This window comes from Eschscholzia californica, unplaced genomic scaffold, assembly GCF_041429995.1.
Source record: "Eschscholzia californica isolate CP2 unplaced genomic scaffold, dmEscCali1.0.p SCAF_3, whole genome shotgun sequence".
In the NCBI taxonomy this organism is placed as follows: domain Eukaryota; kingdom Viridiplantae; phylum Streptophyta; class Magnoliopsida; order Ranunculales; family Papaveraceae; genus Eschscholzia; species Eschscholzia californica.
Window position 1 is genome coordinate 33450433 of NW_028238420.1, and position 14606 is coordinate 33465038.

The 14606-nt window shown below is 36.2% G+C and overlaps 2 protein-coding genes and 1 pseudogene across 4 annotated transcripts; all 3 read left to right on the forward strand.

Annotated features, from left to right (window-relative positions):
- The first annotated feature begins 42 nt into the window (after nt 1-42).
- On the forward strand, nt 43-14417 carry LOC147549692 (uncharacterized). The gene is made up of 8 exons (XM_086665093.1): nt 43-164; nt 10721-11219; nt 11315-11838; nt 12246-12454; nt 13008-13156; nt 13265-13373; nt 13469-13555; nt 13974-14417. The coding sequence occupies exons 3-6, from the start codon at nt 11800-11802 to the stop codon at nt 13336-13338; spliced, it is 471 nt and encodes a 156-aa protein (XP_086521219.1). The 5' UTR covers nt 43-164; nt 10721-11219; nt 11315-11799; the 3' UTR covers nt 13339-13373; nt 13469-13555; nt 13974-14417.
- Nucleotides 302-4133, forward strand: LOC147549693 (ubiquitin C-terminal hydrolase 13-like). 2 transcript variants are annotated; one of them, XM_086665092.1, is made up of 9 exons: nt 302-759; nt 850-969; nt 1150-1272; nt 1446-1522; nt 1977-2066; nt 2152-2260; nt 2381-2449; nt 2581-2691; nt 4043-4133. In XM_086665092.1, the coding sequence occupies exons 1-9, from the start codon at nt 619-621 to the stop codon at nt 4046-4048; spliced, it is 846 nt and encodes a 281-aa protein (XP_086521218.1). In that variant the 5' UTR covers nt 302-618; the 3' UTR covers nt 4049-4133. The 2 variants fall into 2 exon arrangements, with proteins under 2 accessions (XP_086521218.1, XP_086521217.1); XM_086665091.1 differs by lacking the exon at nt 4043-4133 and having other exon boundaries at nt 2581-3017.
- On the forward strand, nt 4981-8021 carry LOC147549694 (eukaryotic peptide chain release factor subunit 1-3 pseudogene; annotated as a pseudogene). Its single transcript, XR_015236627.1, has 3 exons — nt 4981-5050; nt 5758-7203; nt 7579-8021. The product of XR_015236627.1 is annotated as a eukaryotic peptide chain release factor subunit 1-3 pseudogene (transcript).
- Nucleotides 14418-14606: the final 189 nt, after the last annotated feature.

Below are 14606 nucleotides of genomic sequence, written 5' to 3' on the forward strand. Positions count from 1 at the left end.
GTGTGGGTTAGTAGCCGTTAAGAGTGAAGGGGCAAGAGATGAATCAAGTTCTTGATCAGGAAATAGAGATTGGGTTGTTCACTTGGGTGGATTTCTAGAAAGAGAAAGAGAAAGATGAATATCAGGTTCTTGATTATGAAGAAGCACTGGTGGTGGTGGTGGTGGTGGGGTGGATACCCCTATTTATGGAATTAGAAAAAGTAACCGTTAGACAGAGAGGTTAATTTTGAATATTGAGCCGTTGCCGCCTGAATATGTTCGGGAAGCAATATCAGCCGGTCGATTCCATTCGCGCGTGCATAAGTTACCGTTAGAGTAGTGAGAGGGTTAATTTTTGAAATTCTGAAGAGTAGTTCTTGATTAATTCGGACTGAATCCGCGTGAATAAATTGGGGAAGTAATATCAGCCGTTGATTCGTTCCCGGGTGAATAAGTTTGGGAACTAAAATCGGCCGTTCAATTTCTTCTCTTTTCTTTTCTCTGGTAGTAAATAATTATAAGGGTGTGTTTGTTTGGGTTACAAACTTGGCTTCCTATTCAAGAAACATCCCTTAGCATAAAACCCTACCTGTGTCCGAGCAAATAGCAACGTCCCTATTTCTTACGCTCAAAGCCTCAATGTCTGCGATGTTACAGATTAGATTGAAGAAAGAAGAAGAAGATGAAGAAGAAGAAGAAGAAGAAGAAGAAGATGAAGAAGAAGATGAAGAAGAAGAAGATGAAGAAGAAGAAGAAGATCAGCTGTACACTATTATAAAGGTTACTACCTCTTTACAGTAGTATTAGTAGGTTTAAATCGTTTGACAAAACAAATACTAATACCGATTTGATTTGAACCAATACCTCTAGGTTACACGGAATGAGGATCTTCTTGAACAGATAGGGAATAACATTTATTTTGATCTTGTTGATCAAGACAAACTCCGCAGTTTTCGAATCCAGAAACAGTTGCCTTTCAACCTTTTCAAGGTAAATATCTCGTGATGTTGTTAGATGTAATCCTTACCCTAGTATGTAGTATGGGGATGCGATCTATTCTTGTACCAGTAAATTCCTTTCAAGTAATTGAGTTTGATCGGATTAGCAAAAACAACTTCACATTTGTTCAAAGAAAAACACATTTGTTCTCATATTGGAAGTTTTGGGCAGGAGGAGGTGGCAAAAGAATTTGGTGTACCTGTCCAACTTCAGCGTTTTTGGTTATGGACAAAGCGTCAAAATCATACGTATCGTCCTGATCGTCCACTCATGCCTCAGGAGGAAACACTATCTGTAAATACCCTGCAAACATACGTATCGTTCTGATATTTGTGCAAAATGCTCTTCCGAAAATGTCTTTTCTGTGGCGTGCTACTTCAAAAGGAAAGGAGTGACTGGTTTTTAGAGTTGGTGGATCTGGTAGAAAATGCACATAGAGCTTATAGTATTTCAGTGTGGCATTGTAGGTTGGACAATTGAGGGACGGATCTAGTAAGGCTCACAATGCAGAACTAAGATTGTTTCTCGAACTAGAGCTTGGGCCGGTAATTATTGTTTAAGAATCTAATGCTAATATATCGTTTATTTCAATGTTTTAAAGTACGTTTTTATACCTCAAGGCAGTTTGCTCTCACAAGGCTAGGGCGTACGCCTCGATGCGTAAAGGGCATAAACTATCTTTTTGTATGGAAATAGGATATCAACTATGTAAACACAACACTTGATGTAGTATTTCTACTTTACAACCATAATATAATGTCCCAAGTGTTTAATTAATACCCAACATCTCGAAAATAACATGTGACTTCGTATGCACATGTTTTATTCTCGAGTTCATATACGTACGCCTGGAGGCATCATGTGACCGCCTCGTGCATCGATGCGTACACCTTGAAAGTTCATTACAACATTGGTTTCTTTAGATGATCTTTCTCATTTCTAGTCCCTAGATTGGGATTTGTCTTCCGTTAATTTTACTGCCTTCATTACAAATCGCGGGATTTGCAACCCATTCCTCCGACTGATAGGACAAAAGAAGATACTCTGCTTTTCTTTAAAATTTATGACCCTGAAAAAGAAGAACTCAGGTTTGCAATGAGTTTTAACTTTCCATACTTTTTCTTGGATTAAATTTACTTGCACTAGTGTTATGAAGCATTTCTTTGGTATCAGGTTTGTGGGGAGGCTCTTCCTGAAGGGTAGTAGTAAGCCCTTAGAAATCGTCAAAAAGCTTAATGAAATGGTTGGATTCGATCTGGATGATGAAATAGACTTGTATGAGGTCAGTCTTCTTTAATATTTGATTTGTTATGTCGTTCATGATAATGAAAATACTCATTTTTACAAGCACCATATCTTGTTTACGTTGATAGCATCTGATGGCGTTATCTTCTGACTGCAGGAGATAATGTTTGAGCCCTCAGTCATGTGTGACCCCATTGACAAGAAAGTCACTTTTCGCTCTAGCCAGGTAATGTGAATGTAGCAAGTGATATGCCATTGCAGTTCCATACTTCCATTCTCTTTGTGGATAACTTCTCTATCTATTTACTGTTTATTTGTAACTTGTCTTTGCCTTCCCTTTTGTGATTTGTCTTGCAGCTTCAAGATGGGGACATAATATGTTTCCAGAAATCCCTTCCCGATGAAAAGCGGCCACAATGCCAATATCCTGATGTTCCTTCTTTTCTGGAATATGTTCACAATCGTCAGGTACATGACACTGCATAGGCTGGGGCTTTGGAAGCTAAAACTTAGATAAATTTTGGCCTGGGTGATGTGTGGTATTAATCATCTGTATGCGGGTGGGGACATAGCCATAAACATGATAATACAAATGAAAAAGAAAATATTACTATGAAATATAAGTTCCATTAAATTCAGGTTTTAGATGTGAATATAAGAAAAATCACAACCAGGGTATGAACTCAATAATATCATTCATATACCTCTCTTCAGTTACCCAAACCAAATCTCTGAGAAATTTCTTGTGATCATTAGGTACTGCATTAACCAGCTCTGCATTAAGAGATGTAATCTTACCTCATAGGGAATCCCATCTTCCTTCGAGAACTTCGACAACAATTCATTGTGCTTAAGATTACTTTGTTTATTCATCCTAGAACGTTAGACTCATCCTAATATGGAGTAAAAATACGACGTATGTTATATCACAGAATGTTGAATAAAAACGACCACTTAACTATGCTAGAAAGATCCTTAACAACTTTTCTAGTCCGTAAGAGAAGGAAAGAAGAAGTCTAAATCATACCTCCTTTATTACGGGATTGTTTGTAAGAACAATTATTACTTTCAGTTGTTGCAGTTCCACTCATCCCACAAAGCTTGGGAAACTACATCATCAACATATATAACAAATATAGGAATTTCAGAATCAACTAAAAAGGATAGCTTAAAGACTACAGTAGAACGTTGTCGGAAAAATATTCTCATGCAATCAAAGAGTCTATAATATAGAATGGTCGGATGTTGTCAGAATGATATGAGATCTTTTACCTCAAGGAATAAATAAATAAATAAGAGATCGATATCACAATGACCTTTGAACAATATGGCATCTTATATGAAATCTGATCTAATATGAATATTCTATTAAGGGGTTAAATTATATTTCTATAGAGAGTTTTTTTCTAAAACTATTATGAAGGGGTCACTACATGGGAATGTAACTCCTGAGAAAAAATCAAAGAGACATCGGGTCTGCTGGATAGGGGTATCATATGTGTTGTTGCTCAAAGTGTGCTTACTTAATAGCTTTATAAACATAGTATGTTGCTGTGTTTGAACTTCTTTAATGGGAGAAGTTGTTTCATATGATATATACTGGTGTAATTTTGTCTCCGGAAGTCACAACTAACAGTCACCGATAAAAACATAAGACTACCTCGATGTTGTCACTTAAGCTTTCTTTTCTAAAGCCCACTGGTTGAATATGAAAAAACACTGTCTTTGTTCCACTTATGCTTTACATAATTTGATATTCTGCCTCTGCTAGTAATTGTTCTGTCTTTGTTTTCCAATAATCATATTTAATCAACATTAGTGCTAGTTGCTGCAATGTTTATTTGAGAAGGTGGCTAAACTGATCTTATGAACACGCAAGGAGGTTATTACTCGATCCGGTTATACACGAGGAATTTAGGCGGTTAAAGGTATAGCGGTCTTTCACTTGCCATTCAACTACTGTAGGTTGTTTGAGAGCTACTGTGATGTAAGTCAGGTTTCTGTTCAGAAACCAAAAGACCGATGAAAATCAAAGAATTGATTGACAGTTATAATGGAGCACTCTGAGTTGGCTTAATCAAACCCTAACACAGAAGTTGTGACATAGGTACAGGGCTGGGAAGCTCTCCAAAATACGTCTCTAACTCTATGCTGGGTCAGGCAACAAATTAGAGGATACGTTTTTTAGGTCAGTAAATGATGAAGATCATCCAACCCTACAAATAAGATATTTCATCAGAACCTAATCAAACAAAAAATAACATTAGGGCAGAAGGATAATTTTCTTTTGACACCATATTCAAGTTACGAACCATAAGGTACTAAATTCGGGCAGAAATTGAATAAATTCATATAAACAAGAACCCTAAAAGGCCAATATTTCACTGCAAAATCCCTACAAAAGAGAAAGTACAGAGAGAAAGTTATACCTCTTGTCGGAGGCTCCACCTTTCTGACTGAGGAAAGATCGGAAACTTACTTGAGAGAAACTTCCTTGCCATCAATTATAAATTAAAAGTTAAAAGGAAGATATACACTTTCCATCAATTATAAGTTTCTTTTTTTTTAAGATAGAAACTTACTCAAACAGAAACTTCCTTTAACAATATACATAATTGAAAAAAGGTGTTTGTCCCAGTCAGCATCTTCCCTCAACATCCCTGAACAATATACTATTCCTTTAATATAACGGTTATTAGTACTCTCAAAATTGTGCACAAAAAAACCCTAATTTACTCTTCTTTGATTCTTAAGAATATATACACTACCCTACAAGCCTTGCCTCGGCGGAAAAAATCACGAAGAGGAGCGAGCGACAAGGGGAGAGGTAACCTAATTTACTCTTCTTCGATTCTTAATCTTGTTTATTGATCTATAACTAGGATATAGCCAGTTATATCAATCAACGTTCAACCAAATTACAAACGAACATTAAGTTGTCATAAATACATATTACCAAGAGATGTAATAATGAAGAAATCAAACTGAACAATATGAGTACTAAATCCTAAGGGGAGATTCATATTAACACATGAAGTTTTTGTAGATCCTTTAAAATTCACAAGTTCTTGATTTTGCTTTTAAGATTAGGATAGTTATTGTTAAGCTAATTGGAAAGGCTCACTGAATTTGCTTAGATAAGTGATTTGTTAAGGCATCACACATTAATAACTAGTATTAACACAAAAGTTACCTTTAGGATTTTAATCTGTTTATTAGTATATTTTAATGAACCCCAATTATAGAAAAGGTAAATTATCCTACTTTTTGATTGAATTTTTTCATAGTACGTACATGATAACCCGATTTTTTTTATTTCATTACGTCCGTTTCAGTTTCTAGTACTATAATTATTCATTGTTCAAGTCTGAAAGGTGCTTCGTATCGTTATTTCAGTATGTTAACATGTTCCTTTTATGGGTTATTGTCGGATAAATTAAAGTATTTGTTTTGTATCACTTAACATTAATAGCGTGAATTTGGTGTATATTTGATTGCTAGATCTGTGATACTTATTCTTCTTTTACGGACTAGTTGCTTTTTACGAGTCTTACAATGTCGGATAGCCACGAAACTGACAAGGACATTGAGATCTGGAAGATCAAGAAACGGATCAAGGCATTGGAAGCTGCTAGAGGAAATGGAACAAGCATGATTTCGCTTATCATGCCTCCCCGTGATCAGATTGCGCGGGTCACTAAGATGTTGGGTGATGAATTTGGTACTGCATCTAACATCAAAAGTAGGATTAACCGTCAGTCTGTTTTGGGTGCTATTACTTCTGCCCAGCAGAGGCTGAAGCTTTACAACAAGGTTCCTCCGAATGGTTTGGTTCTGTACACAGGAACCATTGTTACTGATGATGGGAAGGAGAAGAAGGTAACCATTGACTTTGAACCTTTTAAGCCTATCAATGCATCTCTTTATCTATGTGATAACAAGTTCCACACAGAGGCTCTGAACGAACTTCTTGAATCCGACGATAAGTTTGGGTTCATCGTGATGGATGGAAATGGAACTCTTTTTGGAACTTTAAGTGGTAATACTCGTGAAATCCTTCACAAATTCAGTGTTGATCTCCCAAAGAAGCATGGACGAGGAGGTCAATCAGCTTTGCGTTTTGCTCGTCTTCGAATGGAGAAGCGTCACAATTATGTGAGAAAGACAGCTGAGCTAGCAACACAATTCTACATTAATCCAGCTACTAATCAGCCCAATGTTTCAGGACTCATCCTTGCTGGATCTGCTGATTTTAAGACGGAGTTAAGCCAATCTGATATGTTTGATTCTCGTCTTCAGACCAAAATATTGAATGTTGTGGATGTTTCTTATGGTGGTGAAAACGGGTTCAACCAGGCAATCGAGCTCTCTGCGGATATTCTCTCAAATGTGAAATTTGTCCAAGAGAAACGTTTAATTACGAAGTACTTAGACGAGATAAGCCAGGACACAGGAAAGTACGTATCTGGGGTAGATGACACACTGAAAGCATTAGAGGTGGGTTCTGTTGAAACCCTAATTGTATGGGAAAATCTGGATCTTAACAGATATGTGCTGAAAAACAGTGTGACAGGTGAAGTTGTAATAAAGCACTACAACAAAGATCAGGAAACCACTCAAAGCAACTTCCGTGATCCGTCTAACAACGCAGAATGGGAAGTTCAGGAAAAACTATCTCTTTTGGAATGGTTTGCTAATGAGTATAGGCAATTTGGTTGTACTCTTGAATATGTCACTAACAAATCACCAGAGGGTTCTCAGTTTTGCAGAGGATTTGGTGGTATTGGAGGAATTCTTCGGTACCAGCTCGATATGAGGGCATTCGACGAGTTGTCTGATGGTGAATTTGATGATGATTATGAATAGCTATCAATCAACAAATCTCAATGTCGGTCCAGGATGAGGTGCTTTCTGCTCCGGTTGGGCGAGTTTGCCGCTTGCTGCACCAAGTTTGCTGCCAAAGATTTCAATGAAGATAAGGTTTGCTGCTTATTTATTTCTATCTTCAACTGTTGGTATCTGAGGGTGTGTTTGTTTTCATCTGTTCTCCAAAACAGATCCGTTTAAGTCAGAATTGTTTGAATACGAGTAGTCGGAGTTTGAATTGGACTCTCCATTCGGACTTGTTCTACGTCTGAGTCATTATTTCACAATAAGTAGCCCTAATTAGTCATGAAGAGACGAGATATACGACAACCAACATGCCATATAATCTGACACGAGTCAATAAAGATCTTGAGTCAAATTTCAGATCGGAATCTCAAAACAAAAAGTTCATCCTTATTAGTTTTGCTCTCGGAGCTTTAAAGCATAATCTTTCGTTAAATTCTAATTTTCTTGTATTGACTTAATCAGGATCAGCATGGTACTGCTGGTATCAAGGAGGTTTCTGCATCAACCATCTTGATCTGCAAATAAGTTTCATGTATGGATACAGAAGGACAGTAGAAATCCTAATGGATGGATGCATGGGATGAGAGGAGAATGAGTTAGTAGCTTGAAGTTTTAGCTGCAAGAGAACCATGAGGGTCTTTTATTTTATTTCAGTTGGATATTGGAGGTGGTTTGTTAAATTTTAGATGAACATTTAGTCATCTTTCTCTATTAATATTGTTGGCTTAGTATTGCCATTAGACTACAATGATTTGTGTTTTTTGTTGGTTTTTTAGTCTACTCTAATTTAGCCGCAGATGTTGAATGTGTTCTAATTGATAATTTTTAGTTTATGTTTGTCCGAACGGTTATCTATATCCATGATGATATTTCGGTTATCTATATCCATGATGATATTTTGATCACCTTGTGAGATGTCAACAGGGATAATTTTATGTCTTATTTTTGTTTCTATTTTGCAAAAGAACAAGTATAGTCTTTTACGAAATTTTGAAATTTTTATTTACTGCAAAATCCTTATATACCTCAATAGCAAAGAGTAGATGGGGATGAAGATTTTAAGTTGATTACCATTTGTAAATGGTTGGCAGGTGATGAAGAACATGAGGTTACTGAAGTAAGAGTCTATGTTTCTTGGTGCTTGTGGAAGGCGAGAATTAACTGTACATTCAATAATGTTCAACCAAATATATATAGGATTATCCAAGAAGCACAATTACTACAACAAGATTTTTCGGGTATTGAACACACTGCAAATAATACCGAAATCCTAAATCCTATTGTGAAGTCTCGATTCTGGGCAGCACCACAGGAGGACAAACTGAAGATTAATTTTGATGCTTCATTACTTCATGGACGGACAGTGGGGCAGCAATATGTCGAAATAGTGATGGGGTATTCGTAATGGCTATGGTCCAAACCTGGTCAGCGACTTCAACCATGGAAGCAGAAGCACGAGCTGCAAAATTGGTGACATACTTGGCATTAAACCTCCAGGAGTACGAATGTATAATTGAAGGTGATGTGAAGACTGTGATTTGGACGAATACATAAAAGTAGATTTTCCTTCTCTTACTCGGATATGATTTAAGTTTTCCATATCTTACTTTTTTTAGTTATTTACTTTGTTTTTAGCTCTTCGATTAATGACACCTCTACATTGCACTCAACAACTGCTTTCTTCATTTCCCATTCAAATGAGTGCTTAAAAAAATGAAAATTATGATTCTTTATATAGTTTCTTTATCGTAAATTATCACAAATTACTTCGTGTATCAGCGACCACTAACCCTCTTGCAGTAAGGTCCTTTTCTTCTGTGATTCCTGCTGCTGAATCAACAATGAATATCCTATTTCTTCTACACATTTATATTTTGTTCTTTCTGCAGGGATCACAACAACTATTGCTTAACTATTTTAGTTAGAGAAGCCCTTTTTATTCATCTCTTTCACCTTATTATTTTTATTCCTGCATACCACAATTAATAAGCGTCGTATTATTTTCTGCAGACCACTTAACAGTACTTGGATTCAAGTACGAGTCTTCAGCAAGGAGCAAAAAAGAACAACCTGCTTTGAGAGTGAAGTCTTTTGTTTCGGACGAATATAAAGAGCTTGTCAAAAAAGTAGCATTTCATTGATCTCTCTCTCTCTCTCTGTCCTTCAAATTGAGGCATCCTATTCGGACGTCTTCTTCGTTTGTTGTTCATGGTCTCCTGAAATTCCCCATTGGTTGTCAAAGAATATAAGAGAGAGAGAGGTTAGGGATGGTGATGTTGCTAAGGTTTAGTGGATTGTACTTTCAAGAAGTAGATAAGAGACTAAAGTGTCCTTGTGACTTTGAGTACAAGGAATTGTGGAAAAGAACAAAGAATAGAAACACTATAAAAGAAAAAATATCTGTATTGAAAACAAATACTCTACAATTCCTCATCTCTTTTTACAAAATTGGGAAAAGAACAAAGAATAGAACACAGAAAATTGAAAACCTCAAATCGTACTAAGTGTTGAGGAACTCCTCTTCCCATCCTGGTAGAAACTGATCACGGTTACGAGATTCTTCAAATGAGAATGCATCAGGATCAAGAAATGAAGGGTGTCCATTAACCAAATCACTCTCAATTTGTGAAGAAGATGAATGTGGATCATTATTCAAAATTGCTTGCCAATCTGGATCAACATCATCTTCAATACAAGGGTTTAAGAAGAAATCAGCAGTAATAGAATTAGAATTAGGAGGGTTTAAGAAGGAATCAGAAGCCATATCCTTCCAAATTTCATCATATTCATCCATATCCATGGCTATATGTTTCAGCTTAGACTCCAATGTTCCATGACAATACTTCAAAAAAGCAACTTCATCATCATCCTCACTACTACTGCTTGTTGTTGTACTTTTAGGTTTAGGGGGGTTTACAAAATCACAACTTGATTTTTCAATGATTTGATCCATCTTCTTCTTGGATTGATGAGCTGCTGCTTTCTTATTAGGTTTTAAATCAGATGAGGACCCAGATGACATGTATTTCTTCCTATCATCAGTATTTTGGTATCTTTGAAGGATGGGAAGAAGTTGATTTTTATTTGGAGGCCAAGTATGAAGAAGAGAACCATCAGTAGGAGCAAAAGAGATGAAAGCAACATCAACACCACAAAGAGTAGATAACTCAAATGCCTTTTTCTTCAAATTACATGTTTTTGATTCATAACTCTTCTTCTTCTTCATACCAGATTTCTCTTTATGATCACCATCAGCCCTCTTTCTCTTATTATTAGGGTTAGGGTTAGGGTTAGTGTTCATCATCATCATAATTTCTGATCTTGAATAAAATAGAGACAAATTAGCAGAGAAGAAAGTATTTTTAATGATTGCAGAGAGAGAGAGAAGAAAGTGTTTTTAAGATGAGATTAATCAAGTTCTTGATGGATAATGAAGGGGTTGATATCTTGGTAGTGGGTTAGTAACCGTTAGAGTGAGAGGGCAAGAGATGAATATCAAGTTCTTGATCAGGAAATAGAGAGAGAGAGAAACAGAGATGAATTCTAAAGAGATGAATATCAGTTTCTTGATTATGAAGAAGCACTGGTGGTGGTGGTGGTGGAGTGGATGGATACTCCTCCTATTTAATGAATTAGAAAAAGTAACCGTTAGACACATAGGTGAATTTTGAATATTGAGCCGTTGGCGCCTGAATATGTTCGGGAAGCAATATCAGACGTTGATTCCTTCCATATTTCCATTCGCGCGTGGATTAGTTTAAGAGCAGTTAGCAGCAGTAGTTCTTGATTGCCTCCGACTGAAATCCGCGTGAATAAATTTGGGAAATAATATCAGCCGTTGATCCCTTCGCGCGTGAATAAGTTTGGGAAGTAAATATCAGCCGTCCAATTTCTCTTCTCTGGTAGTAAATAATTATAAGGGTGTGTTTGTTTGGGTTACAAACTGTATCCTTCTTTCAGGTTCCCAAAATCTTTCATTGTTAAGCTTAGGGTTATCTCGTTTTCTTCATTTAATCAACAAGGTTTTCTACTTTAACCATCTTTCGGGTTCCCAAAATCTTCCATTGTTAAGATTAGGGTTTGATAATTTTACCATTAAAAAGGTGCGTTTCTGATTTTAATTTCCATTGTTTTAACTTAGGGTTTTCTGGTTTTACTGAAACTCTATTTCTGTTTCCTAAAATCTTCCGTTGTTAAGGTTTTCTGGCTTTACTGCTACAGCAGAGCATCTCCATTGTTTGTTTTCTGATTCCCATTGATAAATTTAGGGTTTTCTAATTTTACTATTAATCTCCATTGTTTTCTCTCTATTATTATTATTTTGAATTTGTTCCTATCTATTTATTTGAGTTTTATTATCATTTAGTTTGTTTATTAATTAGTATGATTTTATCTTTGCACCAAGTGTTTGTGTATTTATTATGGTCTTTACATTAGGAACTAATTCATGGAGAGATATTAAGAGCCCAGTCACTCGGGAAGTAATAATCGATGTAAGAAAATACTTGTCGTTCATGAAGAGTTCCATGCCGAAGGCACATGCTATACCCTAGTTATAATAAAAATAAAAGTAACAATAAAAACTTTGGGAAGTAACATCTTCCACAATTTGCCGCTTGAATTTTGGTTTGAAGCTCATTCACTTATTATAATCGCTCTGCGCAAATAGTTTCCAAAGGCCAGATGGAGATTATCGAGAGTCATCTCAAATGCATAATCATGGTACTTTACTTTCCACCACTCCCATTTGCCCTAGAATCAATTATCCTCTTCTTCCATAATCTAAGATTACTTTTAGGTCTTAAATTTGAGCAATCTGGACTATATTGAAGTTCATTTTACCTCACAGATCGTAGGCATGCACATTGTGATTTTAGCTTCATGGTAATCAAACTGAGAATATGTGAGGGCTTTCTTCTACTGATTTTTAGGGTTGATCGTGCTTACGTTTTCTGTTTTAGGAGAACCTCTCTCAAGTGTTGATCTGAAAAATCAATGGTTGATCATCAGTCTGTTCAAAGTACTATTTAAGAGATGTATGTGTTAGTTTTGAAATATAAGATGTTTTTGTTTATGGGTAATTGAAACTCTTTCTACTCGAGCTCATTAACGATCTGTGCTCTTAATAGCAGGCAACTGATAATACAGGGAAGCTTTTAGAACAAGCAGAGACAATTTTGAATGGTAATCCGGTGCTACAAAAGTCAGAGTTTCCAAATATTGTGCCACTAGACGACGAGGATAAAGTGATTGGTGGAAAGGCGATGGATCATCCTCAAGAGCGACGTCCTGGTCTATGTCGTAAAAGGGCTAAGTTCTCTTTGAAGCCTAAAGCTAGGTAAATGAATTCGATCTATTAACTCGGATAAGTAGTTATTTTTATTTGGTGAAGGCTTGTTAATTTGATACTTAGTTGATGGTTGTATTATCTTCGTGTATCAGTCAGACAGATTTAAATGACAATGTGAATTTAAACATTGACCAATTGAAAGATTTCTTCACCGCCTTTGAAAAGCTTGAAAGTACTTCTCCTCCGCAGTTTCTTTCTCTTTTTTTTTTTTTTACTTTCAATAATTTCTAGCGGTTATGTTAGGTTTTTCTTATACTCTGCTTCATGATTGGGCCGTAGATGCCAGAAAAGAATTACAGAAACAAAGGGGTGAGTTTTGAAAAGATTCAACTAATTCTAATGATCTAATCTGTCCGTGGAAGCTCGAAGTCGTCGACCTGGAATTCTGGGGTATGAGTTTTATTTCTGTCTTTCTAGATCATTATACAAGTATACGACAGAAACATTTTATTTTTCAATGTTATTATGAGTGTGTCCTTGTGATTCATGTCAGAAAGACTGCTAGCTATAAACATCGTTATTCATCAGTATTTTCTGATAGTGATGAGGCTCTCTCTTTACAAGACATTCCTGAAAAAGACAACCCTAGCCAATCTAGTGAGATACTAAGCTATAAATCCAGAGATGAGCACATGAAGACAGACGAAAAGGAAACACCTAGTCAGGAACTTATGGATGCTACTAGAGAAGGTTGTATAATCCATCTACAAGCACCTTGTTATTTTCAATGCAACTTTCGTGACATTCCTTTGCTTTTTTGTTGATCGTATTTTAATCAGCATTCTTAATTGGTCTTAGAAACAGACATATCAGGAACCTTCAGCATTGCTTTCGAGAGAACAAATAAAAAGGAAAGCATCATCCCGAAATAGATGGAGAGAAGTTTCTCCGGAGAAAAGTCTTCAAGGTGCTTACTCATGCATTAACTGCATCTTCAGTATCAAACTTTTATCTTCCAAGATTTATCTTGAAGCAACGACTTACCAATACTTCTCATTTCAGAGAAGAGATGTTTATGGAGCGTGGGAGCAGTATCTTGGTCTGGAGCACCCTGACAATGGCCCGAAAAGAGCTCATACAACTAATCAGGTAAACTTTCATCAATGACATAGAGAAAGACATGCCAGCAACTTGGGTTTTCATTGATCAGAGAATGAGTAAAATAAGCGGTTAGAGACCCTATTCGTAGGCCGCGCTAACACTGATGGTCTGGTATACTATAGCAGTTTATAGTGGATTAAACTCTTCTAAAACCCTAATTGTAATGACCCCCAAACTGTTGTCTTAATAGCCCTAACCAGAACCCTAACAAGGGCCATCCAATACCCCTTCGGTGTCGCCCATTCAGAAACATGAAAATGTTCCTTCCATGAAGTCCGTGATATATTTTCTTGCCAACTATAGCACTTCTCTCGTGTCATATGAATGATGAACTCTTTGTCTCTCCCAATGAAACTTCTCTGTAATCCATCAGCTTATCTGATGATTTGATTTTTAAATTGTGCAGAATCGTCATACATATGAGAAGCCAGTAAAAATCTACAACTAGAACAAAAATCTGTTTAACCCTTGCAACTCACCGGAGCCTTCAGTATCCGGCTAGAAATCGTGGAAAGGAAAACGAGAATCCATAAGTTCATACCAAATCACCGTAATGACTAGCATTGAGATATCTGCAGAACTCGTGGTATATCGATTTTGTTGAATGTGTATTCTTTCTTCATAGATCGTTTGAGGGTACTTCACTAAAGTAGTGTGTTTATTTTTATTTATCTTCTGTTTTTGTTTTTTCTAAACAAATGTGAAGGCCCTTTTTTGGGTTCCGAGTTTGGTAATATTTTCAGTGTAATTTTGTAGGTTCATAAATATGATGTTTTTTTGTTGGACAAAACAATATTATACTTGAAGTTGAGGTTATATAAAGATGGAGTCATATCTTCTCTTTGTCTAATGACAGCTCAATTCATGGTTGTCCTTCCACTTGAATACAAGGAATGATGGAAAAGAATAAAGAATATAATAATCAGTTCTTATCAATGAGAAAAGAAACCTAGTTCAACAAAAAGAAAAAAAAGAAACCCTAAAAATGTTTTTATTGAAAAGCAAAACTACTAAATCTCTCATCTCTTTACAAAATTGG

What these genes read in the sequence shown, in the direction of transcription:
- LOC147549693 (XM_086665091.1), top strand. Translation starts at nt 619, where the DNA reads ATGTCTGCGATGTTACAGATTAGATTGAAGAAAGAAGAAGAAGATGAA. An exon ending in AGCTGTACACTATTATAAAG is followed by an intron (nt 760 to 849) that starts GTTACTACCTCT and finishes CAATACCTCTAG; the next exon opens with GTTACACGGAATGAGGATCT. An exon ending in CTCAGGAGGAAACACTATCT is followed by an intron (nt 1,273 to 1,445) that starts GTAAATACCCTG and finishes GTGGCATTGTAG; the next exon opens with GTTGGACAATTGAGGGACGG.
- LOC147549692 (XM_086665093.1), top strand. Translation starts at nt 11,800, where the DNA reads ATGGAGATTATCGAGAGTCATCTCAAATGCATAATCATG. An exon ending in ATCTCAAATGCATAATCATG is followed by an intron (nt 11,839 to 12,245) that starts GTACTTTACTTT and finishes TGCTCTTAATAG; the next exon opens with CAGGCAACTGATAATACAGG. An exon ending in TATGGATGCTACTAGAGAAG is followed by an intron (nt 13,157 to 13,264) that starts GTTGTATAATCC and finishes AATTGGTCTTAG; the next exon opens with AAACAGACATATCAGGAACC.